The sequence below is a fragment of the Chiloscyllium plagiosum genome, unplaced genomic scaffold, assembly GCF_037043375.1.
Source record: "Chiloscyllium plagiosum isolate Xiang-an unplaced genomic scaffold, Cpla_swu_hap1 HiC_scaffold_5, whole genome shotgun sequence".
NCBI classification, from domain to species: domain Eukaryota; kingdom Metazoa; phylum Chordata; class Chondrichthyes; order Orectolobiformes; family Hemiscylliidae; genus Chiloscyllium; species Chiloscyllium plagiosum.
Window position 1 is genome coordinate 27,356,515 of NW_028270143.1, and position 20,861 is coordinate 27,377,375.

General features: G+C 38.6%; 1 protein-coding gene across 9 annotated transcripts in view; it reads left to right on the top strand.

The window, feature by feature from the left end:
- Positions 1 to 20,861, top strand: part of LOC122549745 (zinc finger protein 385D-like) — a 1,031,183-nt gene that overhangs the window by 980,495 nt on the left and 29,827 nt on the right. For all 9 annotated transcript variants that reach the window (XM_087987037.1, XM_087987040.1, XM_087987039.1 and 6 more), the window contains one exon: positions 19,118 to 19,342. In XM_087987037.1, the coding sequence (XP_087843163.1) occupies positions 19,118 to 19,342 (225 nt within the window). The remainder of the gene's footprint in view (positions 1 to 19,117; positions 19,343 to 20,861) is intronic.

Sequence of the window (20,861 nt, forward strand, 5' to 3'; positions counted from 1 at the left end):
AATGGAAAAATTCAACAATGTGTGCAAATACAGACAGCAATGGTTGATGGATATTTTTCAGGCAAGAGTAAGGTTTGTAGTGGAGATCCTCAAGAATAGGTATTGGGAGCCTTGCTTTTCTTGATATATTTTAAAGATCTTAATCTTGGTGTGCAGGGAGGAATTACAAAATTTGCTGATGACACTAATCTAGCAAGAATGAAAAACAGTGGGTACAGTATAGAACTCAAGGAGGATTTTGACAAGTTGGTAGAGTGATCAGATAGGTGAAAGTGAGGACTGCAGATGCTGGAGATCAGAGTCAAGATGAGAGTGGTGCTGGAAAAGTACAGAATGTCAGGCAGCATCCGAAGAGCAGGAAAATCAACGTTTTGGGCAACAGCCATTTCATCATTCCTGTAACGTTAATTTTCCCATAACGTCGATTTTCCTGCTCCTCGGATGCTGCCTGACCCGCTGTGCTTTTCCAGCACCACACTAATCTTGACTCTGGTCAGATAGGTGGTAGATGGTAGATGAGGTTCAGTGTAGAGAAGTGCGAGGCGATGCACTTTTGTTGGCAGAACATCCATAGACAATATAAAATGTGGCAGTCTACAATTCTAAAGAGGCTACAGGACCACATGGACGTGGGTATATATGTGCACAGATCAATGAAGGTGGAAGCACTGGTGAAGAAAGCAGTTAACAAATCACACCATGTTATCGGCTTTGTTAATTGGGCATAGAATGGAAGAGCAGGTAGGTGATGTTAATCCTTGTTAGACCTCACCCGTATTATTGTGTACAGTTATGAGTGCCATATTATAGGAAAGATGGGAATGCATTGGAGACAGGGCAGAAGTGATTTTCAAGAATAGTTCCAGGAATGAGAAACCTCAGTAATGAAGCTAAATGGAAGGAACTGAGACTGTTCTCCATGGAGAAAAGAACGCTAAAGGAGATTTGATAAAGATTTTCAAAATTATGAACAGCCCAGACAGAGTAGATAGGGAGAAGTTGCTCATGCTTCTTAATAGAAAAAAGAAGATGGAATAGATTTAAAGTGATTTGCAAATGAAGCAAGGATGATGTGAGAAAACACACTTCTTAGAGTAGTTTGGATATGGAATGCACTGCCTGGAAATAGTGTGGAGGCAGGTTCAATTAAGGCATTCAAGAAGGCACGAGATGATTATTTGGATAGAAATGGAGTACAGGGATTTGTGGAAAAGATAGAAGGTTGGCACTAGGTAAAGGGACCAGTGCAGGCACACAATGGGCTGAAAGGTCCTATTCTGTACTGTAATAATTCTGTGATACTGTGAATATAAAATGATCTTTTCAGGATCATGTTAAGGTTGGTCTTTAATGGTATTTAGGAATTTAGTATGCCATTATAAAGCCACATATGGCTCATTCAGCAAAGTATATCATTTATAAGGACCTTTACAGCAAGATTCATAGTGTAAAAGTGGAAGTTCTTGTCGATTTACGGATTTTCCACTGATGATGGTAGGTTGGTGGCTCCACAGCAGATCCTCTGGAGGAACGTAGATTCATTCTCAACAATTTTTGTATTTCTTCATATTTTTGTTCCCAGTTTCTGTGGAATGCTGATGGCAAACACAAAGCATTTTGCTTTTATCACCACCATAGAATCTAACTAATCAAAATTTAAAAAAGAGAAAAGAAGCGTTTATATTTAAATAGTACTTTACGTGTCTACAAGATGCCCTAAAGCTCTCACAATAAATTTAATACTTTGAAATGTAGTCACTGTTGTAATGTTGGCTAATTTGCAATGTTACATACCCATAGGAAAAGTATTATACAAATACAAGTTGTTGTTATCATTATAAAGAATCATTAGCATGTTTTTTTTACTGCTTCATATGTTCCTGATTGTTGTGGTGCAAGCACATTCATCTGTCAAATAGCAATCTGTTCATGGTTGTGAGAGTGTAGCAGAAGTACCACAAATTAAACAAGAATGCAGCATGCCTGGAGCACAGCTTTCATTGGAGAATTCCATTGCATTTACTTTGGGATGGTCCATGCCAAACGAAGTCAATTCTCAGACTAGCAGATTCATTGCCATGGAATGCTGCTGATCAAATATGTTGAATGGAAGCAGGGCCCACTTTGAGGCTTTAAATAAAGTTTACTAACTCTTTAATGAAGAGACCTGGAAGTACATGTGTCTCATCAGAGAAGGTCACACTGTATAGCATTTGGAGCAGGCAGGCGTCTGTGCTGAAACCTTACTCAGCACAAATACTGGCCCAGGTTTGGATGACCATCCCTTGACCAATGGTGATCAAAGATTGTTTATCAATGCAACTGCAGAGTTGCTTAGTTAGTTTTGTAGCCAATAGATAAGTGTCCAAACATAAGATGTAGCTATTACATTGTGCAGATTTCCAAACTGATGCTTTTGGCTTTTATGAATGTATGCAAGATTGCAGAGGATAGAAAGCCTGGAACAGTTATCCACCCAACCAATGCATGACAGTGTTTTTGCTCCACTCAAACTTTTTTCCTTAGTTCCTCATCTAAAACTACCATTGTAACATCTTTTTCCTTCTCCCTCAAATATTTGTTTAGCTTTCCCTTGAATTCAGCAATACTACTTGTTTTAACCACTCCACGTGGCAGCAATTTCCATATCCTTACCACTTTTTGGGTAACTAAGTTTCTCCTGAATTCCCGAACGGACTTCTTCGTGACTATCTTATATCAATGACCTCAAATGTCCTTGATATAAAAGAAGGATACCTGAAAACCTTTAGGAAAATATTGCCTAATACCGTGTGAGTTAGCACATTCTTCTCAGCTTGCCAGTGTAGCAGAATGGCACACAATGGGAAGCAATGTCCTGTGCCACACAACCTGTTCACGATAACAACTGATGTTTGTTATAATTTTACAGTTGGTGACTTCATCCCCCCTAAAATTTTAGAGATTTCTTTTCTCTCCTGTCTCACACACACAAACACACTTTCTATAAAAGTGTATGTTATCATACAAGAAATAATTATTGACTTAAACTCTACAATCCTATATCTACTGCCTCCAAAAAGGTCAATGTTTCTGCAGCTAAGGTATTCTCAACAACACTTTTTATTTTCTAAATGACAACATTCCCAATTCACGCTCATCAGAAATATTATGAAGCCAGCTACAGTAGAATACCCATCAAGAGGATTAATATGTCAAGCATTGCTGACAAAAATATCTAACCACACGTTCTTTGCGCCACCTAGAGGTGGTAGCTTAATAACATATTTATCAAGGCTTAACTTTTGTAATGTCCATCATGCCTGCAACAGTTTTTGAAATGTGTAGCACCACCCAGTGCCAGTCCTTTCTCCCCATACTCTTGCACATGTACTTTTACCCAAATATTCATGCAACGCCATCTTGATTTCTTCAATTGAACATACTCTACCACACTGCAAGCAGTGAATTCCATAACCTAACCACTAACTGTGTAAAAATGTCTTTGCATACTTTAAATGTAAATCCATTAAGTCCTTTCATTGTTGTTCCTTTTACAAGTAGAACAGTTTATCCCTATCTAATCTACCAGGCCTCTCATGATTTTGAGAACATTATCAAATCAACTCTTAACCTTCTTTCCAAGGAGAACAGCCCCATCGTTTTCAATCTAACTTTATAAGTTTCTCATCCCAGCAACCATTCTTGTAAATCACTTCTGCACAAGTTCAACAGAAGGTGAACATCATCTCCCCGCTTTCGCACTCAATATTCCTCATAACAAAGTGGAGGTGACTGTATGTTTCACTTTTTGTTTTCATTGCCTGCCCTGCCATATTAAATGATCTGTGCACTGAGTAATCTTATTTCCACATCCCCTTTAGAATTGTACTTCCTAATTTTGATTGCCTTTCAATGTTCCTCCTAAAAGTAATCCATTATTTTACAGAAACTCACCTGCCATCTATCTGCCCACTCGACCAATTTGACTATGTCCTTTTGGAGTTCCATGCTATCCTTCTCAAAGTTAACAATTTTTCCAAGTTTTGTGTCATCTGCAAACATTGAAATTGTCCTCTACATACCGTGATATAAAATATTGCCATAACCTGGAATAGCAAGGGTCACAATGCTGAACTCTGAGGAGCTCTACGGTTTCGGTATTCCTGGCAGATCGACAGGAGGGGTGGTGAGACAGTGGTAGTTGTGGCCCTGGAGCGGGACTCCTGGAATGGACTGTAATGCGGGGATGTTGGTGGACACAGAGCCCGTTATGGAGACCCACTTCTCACCCCCATGTTGAGCAGAGCAGAAGAAGGAGAAAGAGCTTTGTTTTTTAGTTAGATCTTAATACTTTATGTAACTCAAAACGGCGCCCGAGCATGGTGACATATTACACTTTTCGCTATCTTTGTTGAATAAAATGACAATCAATCATTCAATTCAATTCGGTTCAGCTCAAAAGATTTCCATTGACTTGTACTCATTGTTTCCTATTGCTCAGCCAATTTTGGATTAACATTGCTACTGTCCCTTTTATTCCATGTTCTAAGCTCTCTTCACAAGTAAATGTATTATGATTCTTCTTAATTAAATCCACCTCTTGCCATGTATCTTTTGATTCAATCCCGGATAATTGTTTTTAAGAGGGTTTCCCCACCACTGAAGTGTTGGCCTTATCTTAAAAACTTTCTTGAACAAGGCCGTAACATTTGCAATATTCTAGTCTACTGGCATCTCCGAGGAGGTCTAAGAAGCACTCTTTATTAAAGATATGCAAGCACGTCATGCATGGCTCCTGGTGTAAATCCAAGGTAGATAAGCAGGAGGCTGGAAGAACACAGCAAACCAGGCAGCAATCAGGAGGTGAAAAAGTCAATGTTTCTGATGTAACCCTTCTTCAGGATTGTGGATGGGTGTAAGAGGAGCTGCGGGTCTAATAGCAGGTTTGTTTTATGATGTAGGTAAAAACAATGACTGCAGATGCTGGAAACTAGATTCTGGATTAGTGGTGCTGGAAAAGCACAGCAGTTCAGGCAGCATCCAAGGAGCAGTAAAATCGATGTTTCAGGCAAAAGCCATTGTCTTATGATGTGGTCACAGAGGTGTAATTCCTCCTATTACTCTCTAATTGGCCTACTCCTCCTTCACCATTCTTTTACTATTTAAATGCCTATAGATTACTTGTGGATATTATTTTTGCAGACTGCGAGTCTTTTCTCTTAATTTCTCTTTGCTTCTAGAACATTTCCAACTCCCTTCTGAACCTTTAATATTCTTGGTTCTTAATTTTATTTTTGTACTGACACTCATTAGTAAACTTGCTCTTTATCTTAATTTCAATCTCCTTTATTATCCAGGAACTCTGGATTTGTTTGTCCTATTTTTCACATTTGAGGGAATATACCTTGACTGTACCCATTCTATCGCCTCTTCAAAAGTAGCCCATCATGTAATTACTGTTTTATTCCCACCAACCTCTCATTCCAGTCAGTCTTATCCAGTTCCATTGTTGGCCCATTTCAGTCAACTATCTGCCAATTGATTTTTTTCACTTTGGATAGTTGCATGTCATCCTCCATCATCATCCTGAACCTTACAATACAGTGATCACGGTCTCCTAAATGATCTCCCACAGATACCCGATACACTTGACCCAACTTATGGCCAAGAGCCAGGTCCATTGGTGCATCATTTCTTATTGGACTGGATGTATACTGTTGTAGAAAGCTCTCCTGTATGCACTCCAAGAAGGTTTACACTTCACTGTCCCATACAACTGTCCAAGTATACTGATTGCCTTGCCAATTGATCCCATCTTGAAAAATAGCTGCTTTAAGAATACCAATTGAAGGATATTACGTCAAAAAATTACCTTTCCACCTATTAGTCAGGATCTGCTCAGAATGACAGAAATATTCCTGGATGTATATGTATTGCTGAGGATATTGATGGGCAAAACCAAAATCTACATTCACTGAAGGTGGCAGATCATTGTCAACATCAAGAAGGGCCAGGTGGATGTAGGTCAAATCAACTTTTATGAGGGGGTTGTAGATAATTACATATTAGATCTGCAAGCACAGGCTTATTCCCTAAGATGAAGAAGAACTGCATGGTGTTACAAAAATTTTAACTTCTTATCACCATTGAAGCCAAATGTACTCAACCATCTGACGCTGTCAAGAGAGCTTTTAAGGAAAGATGTTCCAGTATGTACAGCAGGATGACCATTGGCATACAAGTGAAAAAGTCAAACTAGCATTGTCAGCAGAAACATATAATTAATGAATAAATGATTTTATGGTGATATGTATTTTACAGTGAGAAAAACAGTAAAATACAATGACAAGCTTTTACACTGTCGCATGGTCCAGTGCCATTTTAAATAACTTTAGGTATAAGAAAAGAAAGGTATATCTTAAAGAGAGTGCATCAGCCCTGAGCCAGCTCACCATCAATGATGCCTGCACTGCCACCTATACCAGACCCAACCAATGCTGAAGTGCTATTCTTCAAGCGCAATCTTTCACCGCACAGCCAATTCTCCTTCACCACCACCTCACCGCACTGGATCCACTGTCAGCGTCACATCTCTTGTCACTGGGCCCACCTCGTTGATGTCACTGTGATGCTCTTCTGCCAACGCCAGACCTAACCAAAGATGAGGCCACCAATCCTTGGGCGCCATCTTTCACCACTGTCACCCCCGCTGATGTAGCAGCTGTTAATTCTGATTTCAGATCCTGTGCTCACCCACGAAAAGTAAGTAGAGGCTCACTCGAATCCATACTGGGTTCACTTGCTATTGCCACAAGGTCCACACTGGGCTCACTTGAGTCCGTGCTGGGCCTACTCGCTCCCACTGATGCTGTCTGAGCTCAGGGCAAGAGATAAGTAAAGGAAAAGAGTAGAAGAAAGAAAACAAGAAAAGAGAAAAAAGAAAAGAGAGGTGGTCAGCGCGGATGAGCCCCAGCTCAGGAGCTCCACTCCAACACCATTTTGATGCTATATCCTTCATTGCTGTGATCCAAGGAAGAAGGAATTTGAGAAGTCAGGACATCTCCGAAAAGAGTTAGGAGATGGCATTTTATATGATGGCAAACCAAATACATACCAATCCAAAAGTCTCTTGTGAGCACAATCCAACTATCCATCATAGAACATGAAACACTTGCTCTGCAGTTCTGGATCAAAAGACTTCACACATACTTGTGTGGAAAATAATTCAGTTGCAAAACCAAACTCAAGCAATTGGAAATGATTTGGTACAAACACTGATGAGTGCACTACCTCAGCAACAACATTATCCAGTAAAAGTATGAGTTTGATGTCTGTTACAAACTTCGCAGCAAGATGTTTACTTCAGACACATTCAGCAGTTTCTTCAATATGAAAGATAATGGAAAAATTTACACTAGGAGGAGAAAGTGAGGTCTGCAGATGCTGGAGATCAGAGCTGAAAATGTGTTGCTGGAACAGCGCAGCAGGTCAGGCAGCATCAAGAAGGGCTTATGCCCGAAACGCCGATTCTCCTGTTCCCTGGATGCTGCCTGACCTGCTGCGCTTTTCCAGCAACACATTTTCAGCAAAAATTTACACTAGTATTGCAAATTGACAGTATAGACATGGAGCTGGATGGTGTACTTATGTTTAATTTGGTGATCTTGGTAAGTACAAATGAAACAAAATTCAGGAAAGAACAACTAATAATGCTGAATTCACTATGTCAAGTGGCCCATTTCGATGCTTATTAATGTTATGTAATGAACTGTAAAACTTCATTTGACACATTTGATAAGTACTGTCTTCCATGATAAACTATCACCTTAACAAAGCCTTTCCAATCCTCCTTTATAGAATGCACATTTCTGTGGTGTGATGTCTGCTTCAGATAGTCTTATACAATGCTTCAGTACTCTTGAAGTTTTCTCCAAGACGTCAGCTTTGATGACAGCCTGTCTCCCTGCATATAAGGCATTCAAACATGCAGAAAAGATGGAATTAATTCCACCTTTAAAGCAGGAGCAGTATCTCACAGAACACAAAATGACCTGGGATTTCACTTTTATAAAATTGATAAGGACTATATCCTCTAGTCATCCAGAGTGATTTTATTTTTTGTATGATGTACGCATGAGTAGTGTCAGCTTGCATTCTAATTAATTAGATGAAGCTTTACGCAGTGGTTCACTGATCACTGCATGCTTTCTTTCACAAGGTATACTGTTCAGAGGACTTTTGGTTGTGGTAAACATGACCATGATGTTCTTGTTTTCCAACATCATCAACAACAATAAATTCTCTTACATAATCAGACAGAACCTGGTCCAGTCCATTGATATCTGCATTCTCCATCTGAACTAATTTTCTATTTCTCTGTATTACCATTTTGGTTCTTGTGGTGCATTTCATGTCATCCTAGAAAGATTAAATATGGTCAAGAGATCAATAAAGTTAGAATTAAAGTACTTCGGCCTTTTTCCATCTCTTTAAATCCGTGATAACTACCTTGTTAACGTCACATGCCAATGGAGCAACAGGGTCCTTCAAAACATCTTGGAAATTTCACAGTACTCACTTATCCCTTCTATTTGAGTTGTGTACAATTTATCAATCACATCTGTAACTTTAGCAGGACCTCTTAATCTTTGACAAGTAGAATGAAGAAATTGTATAACGTAAAGAAAATATAATTTTCATTCTCTCTGGTTTTATAACCTGTTTTCATTAATACTTGTCTGACACGCTGATGCGAAACAGCAGGTTCGGCAAACAAATAGAATAAAGGGTAAACTGCAGATCAGTTCACTTTCCAGAAACACCTACCTTGTGGCTTTTTCATAACAGGCTTATTCAAATGATATCTCATGTAGGCTACATAAATATTACAAAATGGTTTAATGTAGTCATTTTACTTGGAATTACAATTCTTCTCAGTGATATCAATGTGTCACTACCACCAAACCTAAAGCAAGATGGTGGTGGAAACTAAAGCAGACTGCTGTCTGTCCAACTGTTCTTCTCTCTCTTTGGGCTCTATCCCTCCCTATAGCTTACTCCTTAATCCCTCCCCGACCCTACCTTCTGCTTATAAACACACATTTTCCTGGCTACCATCAGTTCTGATGAAGGGTCACCGGACCCGAAGTGTTAACTTTGATTTCTCTTCATAGATGCTACCAGACCAGGTGAGCTTTTCCAGCAACTTCTGGTTTTGTTAACATTTAAGCCAAGTTGTTCCACAGACTGTAAAAATGGAAGAACCATCTAGCAATGCACATTAAACAACTGTATGACTTAAAACTTCATCATAGGAGTAAAACACCTTGTCAGCCACAGAATATGTTCAGACAGACCAATAATCCTCTTTCTTGTCTTGAGGACCCAACCTCTTCACTTTGGGCAGTTGATCCCACAGTGGTACTTTTAATGATTCCCAAAGCATGTATTAATTGCTCCTTGGATATTCTTGAAAGTGATTTGCCTATAAATGGGATTTCAAAATTTATCTTCTGCTCTCTTAGCCAGATTTGTTAAGTGTACTTTCACCCTCATTGTCCCTTTTATTAATTTTTCCATTGCATTGATATCTGCATTCTCCATCTGAACTATTTTGAAAACTGGCAATCATTGAGTTTTAAATTCTTTGGAATGGACCCTTCAGAATGTCTCATTATTCCTTGAACTTTGAATCAACTGACTATTTTTCTTAATGCAGCAGGCAGCTGGTCCAGTGTGCATCTTCTTCAAGAACTGAGCACCTGTTAAAATGTGTAGCCTGTCATTATAAGGTTCACATAATTTAAAAGCAGTACTACATTAAGGATCCCCAGTTTGAATTTTGTTAATGTTTTTATGCAATATTAAAGTGAATGAGATATTCTTCCATGGAATGACCAGAGGTTTTCTAAAATATGTCAAATTTTGTCTGTGCCTCAAAGGCATTTAACAAATCATTTTTTTGTAGACTTCATCCAAGAATTCTGAAAAAAAAAGGTTTGAAACCTTCATTTGACTGACAAGTACCCAACTCAAATGCATTTCTGTGTCTTTGTCCTGTAGGAAGTGTAAATGCTAAGGTCATAACTTTTTTTTCTCTTTGATATGGATGTAACTTATGACCAAATGTTTATTCTTTCACTGATCATATGATTCAGACTCCAAAACTGTCAGAAGATAACTATATTCTAACCAGTTCCTGCTATCTTCCACATAGTCCACTAGAATTTCAGTTCTCTGTCCTAATGTTTTCATATTTTTCAAACTTTAAATATAGGCAGCCATTCTCCATTGGTACGTTATGCTTCAGGAAGCTAGACAGCAGGACAAAAAACTGGAACCAGTCTTCAATTAATTTTATAAGCATTTATTTAAAAAGATACACATGACAAACACAGACCTCTTAACCCAATAATCAATCTTTCAGGCTATCATTTTTATAATGGCACAATTATATCCTTCGTTATTTCTTACTGCTTCCCCACAATTTATTACAACTAACATGCATTTTTTTTGTCATGTGTCATAGTTAGTAATGTTGGTATAACATTGAGAGTCAAGCTCATGGTATCATTGCTATGTGATAGCATGTGACCTGAGGGCATAACTATCTCAGACCCCATCTTAACTGGGTCACTTGAAGCATACGATGTGTTGGAAGCATGTTACTTTTTTCTTAAACAGTGTATGCCTGTGAATATATCAGAGAGCTGTATTAAACCTCTGTTGGACCTCTCAATACCATTTTGCCCATATCCTAGTTTCTTATGTTATAAGGAATAACATCCACTTTGCTGCATCAGATAGAGATACCCTGCTAGAGATAATGATTACACAATACAATTGACACTTAATAGAAAATGGAGAAAGTAGTAAGCCACAAATATATGGTCTCTGAATTCAGTTGTTACGAGACTGGAGTGTGGAATCAATTTAGATAGAAATAAAGAATAACAAAGGAAAGAGCTCACTTGTGAGAGCCATCAATAGGCTCCTGAATTTTGCCTAGTTTAGCACAAGGCATGAATTGGGAAATAATAAAGTCACATAAGAAGAGCACTGTTGTTGAAATGGGTGCTTTCCAACTGCATATTGACTCGACAAATCAGATGGACAAGCATAAAATGAAAACAAATTCACAGAATTCACTCGGGATTGTTTCTTCAAGCAATAAGTTGCACAACCTGACCCAGAACAGGCTTTATTTTAAGATCTAGCAATATGTAATGAAGAAGGATTAATAAGAGTTATGAGTCCTCTTGGGGTTATGATTGAATTTTTAATTCAGTTTGAACTGTGTAATTTGAGACTCAAACCAGTGTTAACTTAAACCCAACTACAGAGATATGAAGGAAGAATTGTCTAAAGGGAGCTGGGAAAGTAGATGAGCAGTGGCAGACATTTAAACATATATTTAATAATGCTCAGCAAAACTGTGTTCTGGTCAAAAAGAAGGATGAGATGGATGAATGATGCATGATTAACAAAGGTAGTCAAGGAGTATATCCAATTAAAAACTAATGCGTGTAAAGCAGGAAAAACTAATGGTAGACCAAAGGCCAGCTATGAAAAGAAAGAGAGTAGCCAAAATGAATGTGAGGCCTTTGGAAGATGCACCTGATGAATTGATAACAGGGAAACAGGGAAATGCCAAATAAGTTAAACCAGTATTTCTTCATGGTGGAGGCCCTGTAAGTACCCCAAAGATATTGAATAAGAATAGTGCCAACAGGAGGAAAGCTCTTAGACCACAAGAAATTGGAACAGGATTAAGCCATTCGTTCGTTCAAACCTGGTCCACCTTTCACAATGGCCATGGCTCATCTGACGCTCCTCATGTCAACATTCTTGTCCTTTCTGTCATAACCTTTGTCAAGAATCTACTTCAGCGCTCAATATACACAAGGACTCTGCCCCTGCAGCTCACTGTGACTAGGAGTTCCAAAGATGCTCAACTCTCTGACAGAAAAAAAATCCTCATCATCTTAGTCTTAAATTGGCACCCCTTAATTCTGAGACTATACCCTCTGGTATTATATTCAAGCCCCTCAGAATTGGGCTTGTTTCAAGAAGATCACATGTATTCTTCTAAACTGGAATGAATAAAGGCCTACGCTGTGTGGCTATTCTTGATTAATCAACCCCTTTATCCCAGACATCACCCTAATGAATCCCTTTTGAACTGCTTCCAAAGCCAATATTAATTTAATACGAGGAGTAAATCTGTACACAGTACTCTAGTTGCAGCATCACTAACATCCTGTGTAACAAGACTTACCTATTTTTAAAATCCAAACCTTGAGCAATAGCGACCAATGTTCCATTTGCTTTCTCAATTACTGACTGCACTTGCATGCAACTGTCTTGTGTTTCAGATAAAAGAATAGTCAATTCCTTCTGCGCTGTACTTTTTTGAAGTCTGTATTGAGTCAATCAGAGTAGGTATTCGGGTGTAGTCAAAGGTCAATCCTGAACCAAGACAGTTCAGGAATTTTATACATCACTGATGTGAATACACTTGGAATATTATGCGTTCAGTCTTTCTTGTCACTAAACTAAAGGTTATTAAAGCTGCTCAGCTCAACTTCTGCCAATACCCTCATCCATTCTTTTGTTACCTCTGGACTTGATTGTTCCATTGCTCTCTGGGATGTTTCTTATAAACCTAAGCTTGTCAAAGGTCTTAAGATGCACCAAGTTATGTTCATGCATTTCTCCTGTATTTGATGACTTACATTGGTTCCAGAAATACCTTGATTTCACTGTTCTCATCTTTGTTTTCCAATCATTCCATAGCCTTGCCTCTCCCTACATCTGTAATCTCCCAGTCCAAGAACCCTCGAAGACATCTGTGCACATCTAATTCTGACGTCTGTAGAATTCCTAAATTTAGTAGCTCCAGTATGTTAACAGTTTCTCCTCACCTTTCCCCACTTCTGCACCTTTTTCACTTTAAAGTTCTGCTTATGACCCACTTCTACTTGACTAAAGTTTTGATTAACAATCCTAATCTCTGTAGATTGGTGTCAAAGTTTATTCAGTTATATTCCTGTGAAATGTCTTGGATGTTTTAACATATTAAGGGTACTATCAGGGTGTAAATTGTTACTGTCATTGCTGGTATGGAAAAGAACAAGTGGAGTGATAGTAAGCATGGTGAGATTGGACTATAAACAGATACTATGTAAACTTGGGGTACTCATTGCAAAAGAAAAGGTTGAGAGGTGACATGACTGCTGTCAGGCTTCTGAAGGTATGAGATACTATGAAGTATGATGAGTTATTTCACCTTGTCTGGATCAGTTGTATTAGATGAGACAGTCTGAGCCAGAAGAGAAATAAAGTTAAAATGAATTTGCTGCAAAAATATTTAAAGTGAGCAAGTAATCAATCTTGCACAGACACCCGAGGAACATAATGGAAACAGTTACTATTGATTAATTCAAGTGCAAATGCAATGGATTTCTTTCAGTAAATAACATCTTGGAATGCAGTTTGTGAAACAGTTGAGACATGGGGTGGAATTTAACAGCAGTGATGGGGGTCCCATTCAGCAGTTAGATAATGGATGGGAGCCTTGCATCACCTTCTTAGGATGTCTGATGCTATTCTGAAGTAACAGGCATTTACCTGGACAATGACCAGCTTCCCACTGCGTTAAGGTCCTAATAGAGTGGAAATTCTTCCCAAGAGCTCTGCAGTCCCAGAAATGGCATTAGGAGCTGTTTGCAGAAATGTATATCATGTACAAGCTTGATTGTCATTGTCATTAATGCTCCAACTTTGCGGTAAAGACTTCCACATGGGTTTGTCACAGCCATTGAAGCAAGAGCAGTGGCCACGGCCAATATTCACTAGAACCTGTGCAAAGGATCAATCCTGTGGAGTCAGATGAAGTGGGACAGGATAGAATTCCCAGGGATGGATCTCAGGCCATGGATGGGGACGATGTTGATAATAAGGGCAGAGTGCCTTCCTGTAGGCCTCCTCTTCCCAATGCTGCTGGGATGTTCATTGCATTTTTTCTGAATATGTTGCAGAGATTCATTGCTACAGTGAGTCATTAATTCCTCGTTATTGTATAATATTACTTTCATGATGGAAGAAAGCAAATGGATCTAAGTTTTTTTTTAATCGAGCAATTTATGTGTTTCTGTTTCCCAATCCTTTACATTTCTGAATAGCAATGCACCACACCGCTTGGCCTCCAGTCAAATGCCAGGTCCAAATTGATCTAGTGAAGTGAGAACTTCAAACTATGAAGCCCCAAACCGCTGCCCTGACATCAGTAGTCTTGAATAGGGTGAATGGAGATCAGTCCTCTCCAAAGCTGACTGGAGGCAATGATTTTTTAGGTAATGTTGTGGGGATGTAGTTTTGAATCCCACCATGATATTAATCGTATTAAATTCAAATTTCACTACAAATCTGGAATTAGTAGTCTAAAGATGATCATGAAATCATTGCTGGAAAAACGCATCTAGTTTACTAATGTCCCTTAGGGAAGGAAAGTGCTGTCCTCACCTTAACTGAGCTACCTGTGACTCCGACTCTCCACAATATGGTTGACTCTTAACTGCCCTCTGGGCAATTAATGTTGGGTAATAAATGCAGTACTGGACAGAAACATCTGTATCAGTGAATACATATTTTTGGATGTAGGTTTGCTTGCTGAGCTGGAAGGTTCATTTCCAGACATTTCATCACCCTACTAGGTAACATTTTCAGTGGGCCTCTGGGCAAAGCACTGTTGATAATTCCTGCTTTCAATTTATATGTTTGGGTTTCTTTGGGCTAGTTATGTCATTTCCTGTGGTGATGTCATTTCCTGTTGTGATGTCATTTCCGGTTCTTTTTCTCAGGGGGTGGTAGGTGGGGTCGAACTCGATGTGTTTGTTGATAGAGTTTCAGTTGGAATGTCATGCTTCGATGAATTCTTGTGTGTGTCTCTGTTTGGCTTGTCCGAGGCTGGATGTGTTGTCCCAATCAAAGTGGTATCCTTCCTCATCTGTATGTAAGGAGACTAGTGAGAGAGGGTCATGTCGTTTTATGGCTAGTTGATGTTCATGTATCCTGGTGGCTAGTTTTCTGCCTGCTTGTCCAAACTAGTGTTTGTTACAGTGCTTGCACAGTATTTTGTAAATAACATTAGTTTTGCTTGTATAGAGTCTTTTAAGTTCATTAGCTGCTGTTTTAGTGTGTTGGTGGGTTTGTGGGCTACCATAATGCCAAGGGGTCTGAGTAGTCTGGCAGTCATTTCCGAGATGTCTTTTATGTAGGGGAGAGTGGGTACCCAATGAACACAGTCTGCAGATTTCTCAGCAACAAACCCAGACAAACAGACAAAATGCATCCAGAAACCCTAGACACTATTCAGTGGGATGCTCTTCAGAAGATCGGTGTAGACTTGATGGTTGAATGGTATGTTTCCACACTGGAGGGATTCTCTATTCTAATTATGCATCAGAGGTTATATTCTTGTGAATACATTTTCTAGAGTCCAACAGTGACAAGTAATTGCTGAAGGATTCAGAAGTTGTAACAGAAATACTCAGAGAGTCAAGTGTTTTGGTTCATTGCTGGAAAAATAATTAAATGCCACCCTGCATATTTGAAAAATTACCACTATAATGATTTCATCACAGCCCAGTATTTACAACATTAACGTAATACTCTAAACCTTCCCAATGCAATTCTGACAAGTTGATTTTTGTGCTGCCATGTCCTAACTCTAAGCATTGTCAGAGATTGAAATAGTTGGTGGAGTTGTCAAGGAACAGAAAATTTTGTTTTTTTTTGGACTGAACACATATTTAGCAGTGTTCAGATTTCCCCATATTTGACATTGCAAACAGCAGTTATTGAAAATCTGAGATTAAAATGGAAAATGCTGGAAATACTCGGCTATCTGGCAGCAACTGTGGAGGGACAGAGTTAATGTTTTTTTTCTCCAATTCTGGTGAAAGATCGTTGATCCGAAAGGCTTGCTGTTTCTCTTTCCACCAATGCAGCCAGATCTGCCAAGCATTCCCAGCATTTCCTGTCATCATAAAGGTTTGGTGTTATAAAATCCACTTTGCAGTACTGGGTTGTTACAATGTCAGAATACGAAATTTAAAAGCAATATCAGATAAATTGTTAACCTAACTTTGGGTAGTACAATTTACTGAGAGTTGAAATTGACAGAGCAATGTAAGTCATAAAGAATGACAAATTTGTTACATTTCAAAACTGAGGATGAAAAGCTTCCACTGTCTTTTATGGTATCAGTAGTTATTGTCCAAAGGAAGTCATATCATGAAAGGAGATTATAAAATGCTTAGTCTCCAAATGCAGACACGGGAAGTATCAGAGACTGGAAGCTAATGGTAACAAAATCTAATGTTAACAGAATTGCAGAATTGGCCCATATTATTGATATAAAATCCTTCTTCTCAGATCATGGTATAGCATTACATTTTTCCCTGTCAGTCAAAGAACTGTTACAGTAATGAATGGGATGGCAAAGTTTATTTGAGCTTTATTCCACTGGCACCAAATTACCTCGGATAAAACACCACGTAATGGAGTCATTTGCAAAATTACAATCATGGCAAGGAATTTGCATTGGCTATGTGGAGATCAAAACGACTAAGGAACAGAAAGTAGATTTTTGTGGTGGATGTTGTTTCTCAGTCTGGATTGAAGTATGCTGTGGTGTTTTCCAGTGATGGATGGCACACATGCTCATGCTGAGAATTATTAACTATTAACAATGAACTTTGGTGGAGAGGGCATCATTTCAAAGTTTACAAAGAGAATGAAACTCAAAAGTGTACTCTGTTATAGGGATGCAGAAATGTGTAGTGAGGATTAATATGACAACTCTTACAAATAAATGACAGTGCTATTTTATGGTTCTAAAAAATAGATGAATGTTTACTTTTCAAGCTAAAGAAAATATTTGTTGAGTACAGGCCATAATTCACCTTGCAGGTACATGGTGATAAATAAAACACAGTGCCTAGACCTTGGCAACCAAGGTGGGTAGATCAAATAGAGACATTTCTTGACTCACCCGGTTAGTCTTGGTAAAAAAAAAAGCACAATGGGGCACAATTTGTGTTTCAGGGGTTTAGAGGGAGAAAGCTGCAGTTTGCCAGATGGAGTCATGCTCACTGACCCTGGGTGCAGTGCAACTCACAGGAATGGACAAGTCCCCAGGCAAGCTAATTAAAGGGCACATCTTGGTCCACTGGAATTTTATATTAGTTGTATTGAGAAGATTTTAGACTCTCTCGCTCTCACCCCTCAATCTGACATTCCCCAAACCCTATGGGCCCTTGCACACTCCATGCAAACTCATGCCAACTCAGTGCCAATGCAGTACCTCTAGCTACTCTCCATGGTTCATCTGTCTATCCAACTCAATGACAAATCATGCACTTTTCATTTCTTTTTCCCCAGTATGAATAACTGTGGGGAATACTATAACAATGACAAGTGTGGACCTGATGAGAGAGGAAAAACACTCGTTTACAAATATTCTTTTGAAAAATATGTTGTTCTACAACTTACCAATCAGGCAAATCATTCAAATATCAAAATCAGATGCATTTGAGGCTTCAGCATGAGTCTAGACCAGTGAAGACTTTAGTTTAGCAGGGTGTTCTGTTTTGTCAAGTGAAATGAATTGTTGATTTCACTTGATTGATATCGTTGCTCCTGCTTGTAGCTATTCCTGCCAGGAGGACTGCTGTTATGTTTTGGCATAGTCATCTGTCTATGCCATTGTCACACATCCACTGTAGCTCATCCAAGTTATGCAGAAAATTGATATCAGACTCAAAACATTAACTTTGCTTCTCTCTCTACAGATGTTGCCAGACTTGTTGAGTTTCTCCAGCACCTGCTGTTTATAGTTTATCATGAATATGTGAAGCTTACCCAGAAAAGTAAAAAAAAGCAAACAGGAGGTACAAATTTAAGTTTCAATGCCCTTTTATAACATTAGTTCGGCTCAGTTTGTTTCATATTTTTTGATGGTTTTAGTGAGATGGCTCAACTTGTAATCAGCTGACTGGCGTGGCCATTTTAAGCTACGACTTTTTCTTCCTTTTTAATATTAATTTTATTCCATGAAGACTTTAGGTGTTTAAACAGATAAGAAATCCATATTTTATAACTAACACCACATTACGTAATCCAATTGCATGAAGTTGAAAACACATAAATCTCTGTTTGCAATAGTGTTTTGGATGCTCTTCTTTAGTTTGTTGGAAAGGAGAGGAAGTAATTGTTAGGTAGTAAGAAGTCCCAAGTGTACAAGTCAATACATTAAACGGTGTAGTGCCTGTAATGTGTTACAGGACGCAACAAAGGGGAGCACTCATAGTTCTGATGCTACCATGGGATGGTCAGAAGCTATGCATAAAAAGACGCATGGTGTCTTTATTCGGAAACATTGTTGCTAGCTTCTTGGAACAATACTTATGGCATTGGCAAAATCAACCATCCCTCTCTTCACTGTTACTGAGCTCTTTGCCTGAGCATATGGTAACCATTATTGGCAACAAGAATATCCTCCTTGCTGTTTATTTGCACATTCTGCATTTATTTTTCAAATGAAGTATCATTAAGCATACTGAAGGGAACATTCGCTAACATATTTTCACTGATGGAAGAAATCAAACAATAAATGGGCACAATCTAACAATCAAAAGGAACAGGCACCATCAGACAAATGACAAATATAACACGATGCCAATTTGGAAACGTCATTATACCATTGCTAGAACACAAAAGCAGAACACGTGATGTATTAGTTTTATAAATCATATGGATAATTTTGTTTTTTTTTTACTTTTTAATGGATATTGCAAGTTTATGTATGTCTGTTGGACTATAACCTGGTGTTGTGTTTTTTTTTAAACTTTCTCCTTAAAGTAGTCTTTACAGAAATGTCAACTTATCCATGATCAAATGCTGAAATGTGTATTGAAAAAGTGATGTGATTTAATGGTGTTTAACTGTCGATGACTTAGACTTCTAGTTAGAATGCAGTTAATACCTTTGCTCTATTTACTGAAAGCTAGCTATGTGACAGAAATACTTTGTATTTGGATTCATTTTCATAATTTTACTTGATATGCTCTAGACACCACTCAAGGGACAGCAACAATATCGAAAGTGACAACGGTGGCAGCAAGCGATAGTGTAACAACAGAATCCATTTCCAGGACAGAAAAATCCTTCACATCCAGCAGCTGTAACACAGCTCTTCCTAAGGAAACAGAAGAAGAGAAAGCGAAACGGTTACTTTACTGCTCCCTCTGCAAAGTGGCTGTCAACTCTGCCTCACAATTGGAAGCGCACAACAGTGGTGAGATATTGGAATCTGCTTCTCTAGCTTCCAATTCTAAAATTAGTAATCTTTAAACAAAGCAAATTTATTCAACTGCAATCTTTCCATAAGAAATTGAGATTCTTTATTTTGTTGCTAAGATACTGTCATAAAACAGAGAAAGCACATTTGTTCAGCAAAAATAATGTGATGTTAGATAGATATGTAAGAATTGACGGCTTTAAGTATGGTAAAGAACTAATACACAACTGAACGTTTCTAGTTACATCATGACACTGATGAGGACTCTCAGTAGTGGTGTAAACTGGTAGTAGTGCAACAGCTGCCTCTCACGAGCCCGGGCCCAATTTCTCCAAGAATAAATGCAAAGGTTATGAAACGGGCATCCACCAGTCATTTTCCGCTTCAGCCAAATGTTAAGTGTGTCGTTATAAATCAACTGAGCAAAGCTGAGGGTGTTTTTTTTCCTCCTTTCCTTAAGTCAGTGAGCCATGCTGTGGAACGGCTCCAGGGGGCGAAAACAGTCTTTAGGCTGTCCTTCATGTGAGACAAGAAGGGCCAGCAAGCTTTCTGACTGTAAAAACTGTTCCAGTTCCGTCTGACCAAGGCCTCCTCTGAAGTCTACATGAGTCTACATACGTTCACCAGACAGCATCCACCAACAGAAGACTTGGGCTGATAGTTTTCCTCTGGGAGACCTCAGTCAGTACAAACCAGGGTTCAAAGCTTGAGCTTTCTGGTCTTTATGGCTTAATATCATGTGCCAAACCAATTAACTACTGAAGTATTAGAGCAACCCCAGCTAAGTTGCTTTACACAGCAACCTGAAACCTTGTTTCACCCTGTGCTGTGTTTCATCCATATCATGCTATAAGCCATATATGACTTTCCTCCAAATATTTCTATAGCATACATTATACGTATTTTTATGTTTTACTAATTGCGTTTGATGCCTGTCTTTTGCTCCAAATACTTAGGTTAGTAGAATAAATCTTAATGTGATGAAAGGACAATATTTCTTTATTCATTTGTTTTTTTTTCCAGCTTGGGGACTGAAATGAAAGATAATTAGGCTGACAATTTGAGTAACTTAACAAACGAGAAAAATCAGAGTAAAACAGAACTGCAGGTGCTGGAAATATGAAACAAGAACAGAAATTGCTGGAGAAGCTCAAGCGCTCTGGCAGTATCTGTGAGGAGGAAACAGAATTAACATTTCGAGTCCAGTGACCATTCTTTAGAAATAATAATAGTTCAGAAAGGTTAGTATTTATATTGAAAGTGGGAATGCAAGTCAAGAGATGAGCAGATCCTTCTCCTACAGCATAAATACCATCTGTTCCTAGCTGATAACAGTTCTGATGAAGAGTCACTGGACTTGAGAAATTAACTGTGTTTTCTTTCCACAGATGCTGCCAGACCCACTAAAGCTTCTCCACCATTTTCTGTTTGTGTTTCAGAAAAGTAATGCATGTGTTGACAATGATCATAATTTTTTTTAAATGTATGAAATATCATATCATTTTCCTTAGCCCTT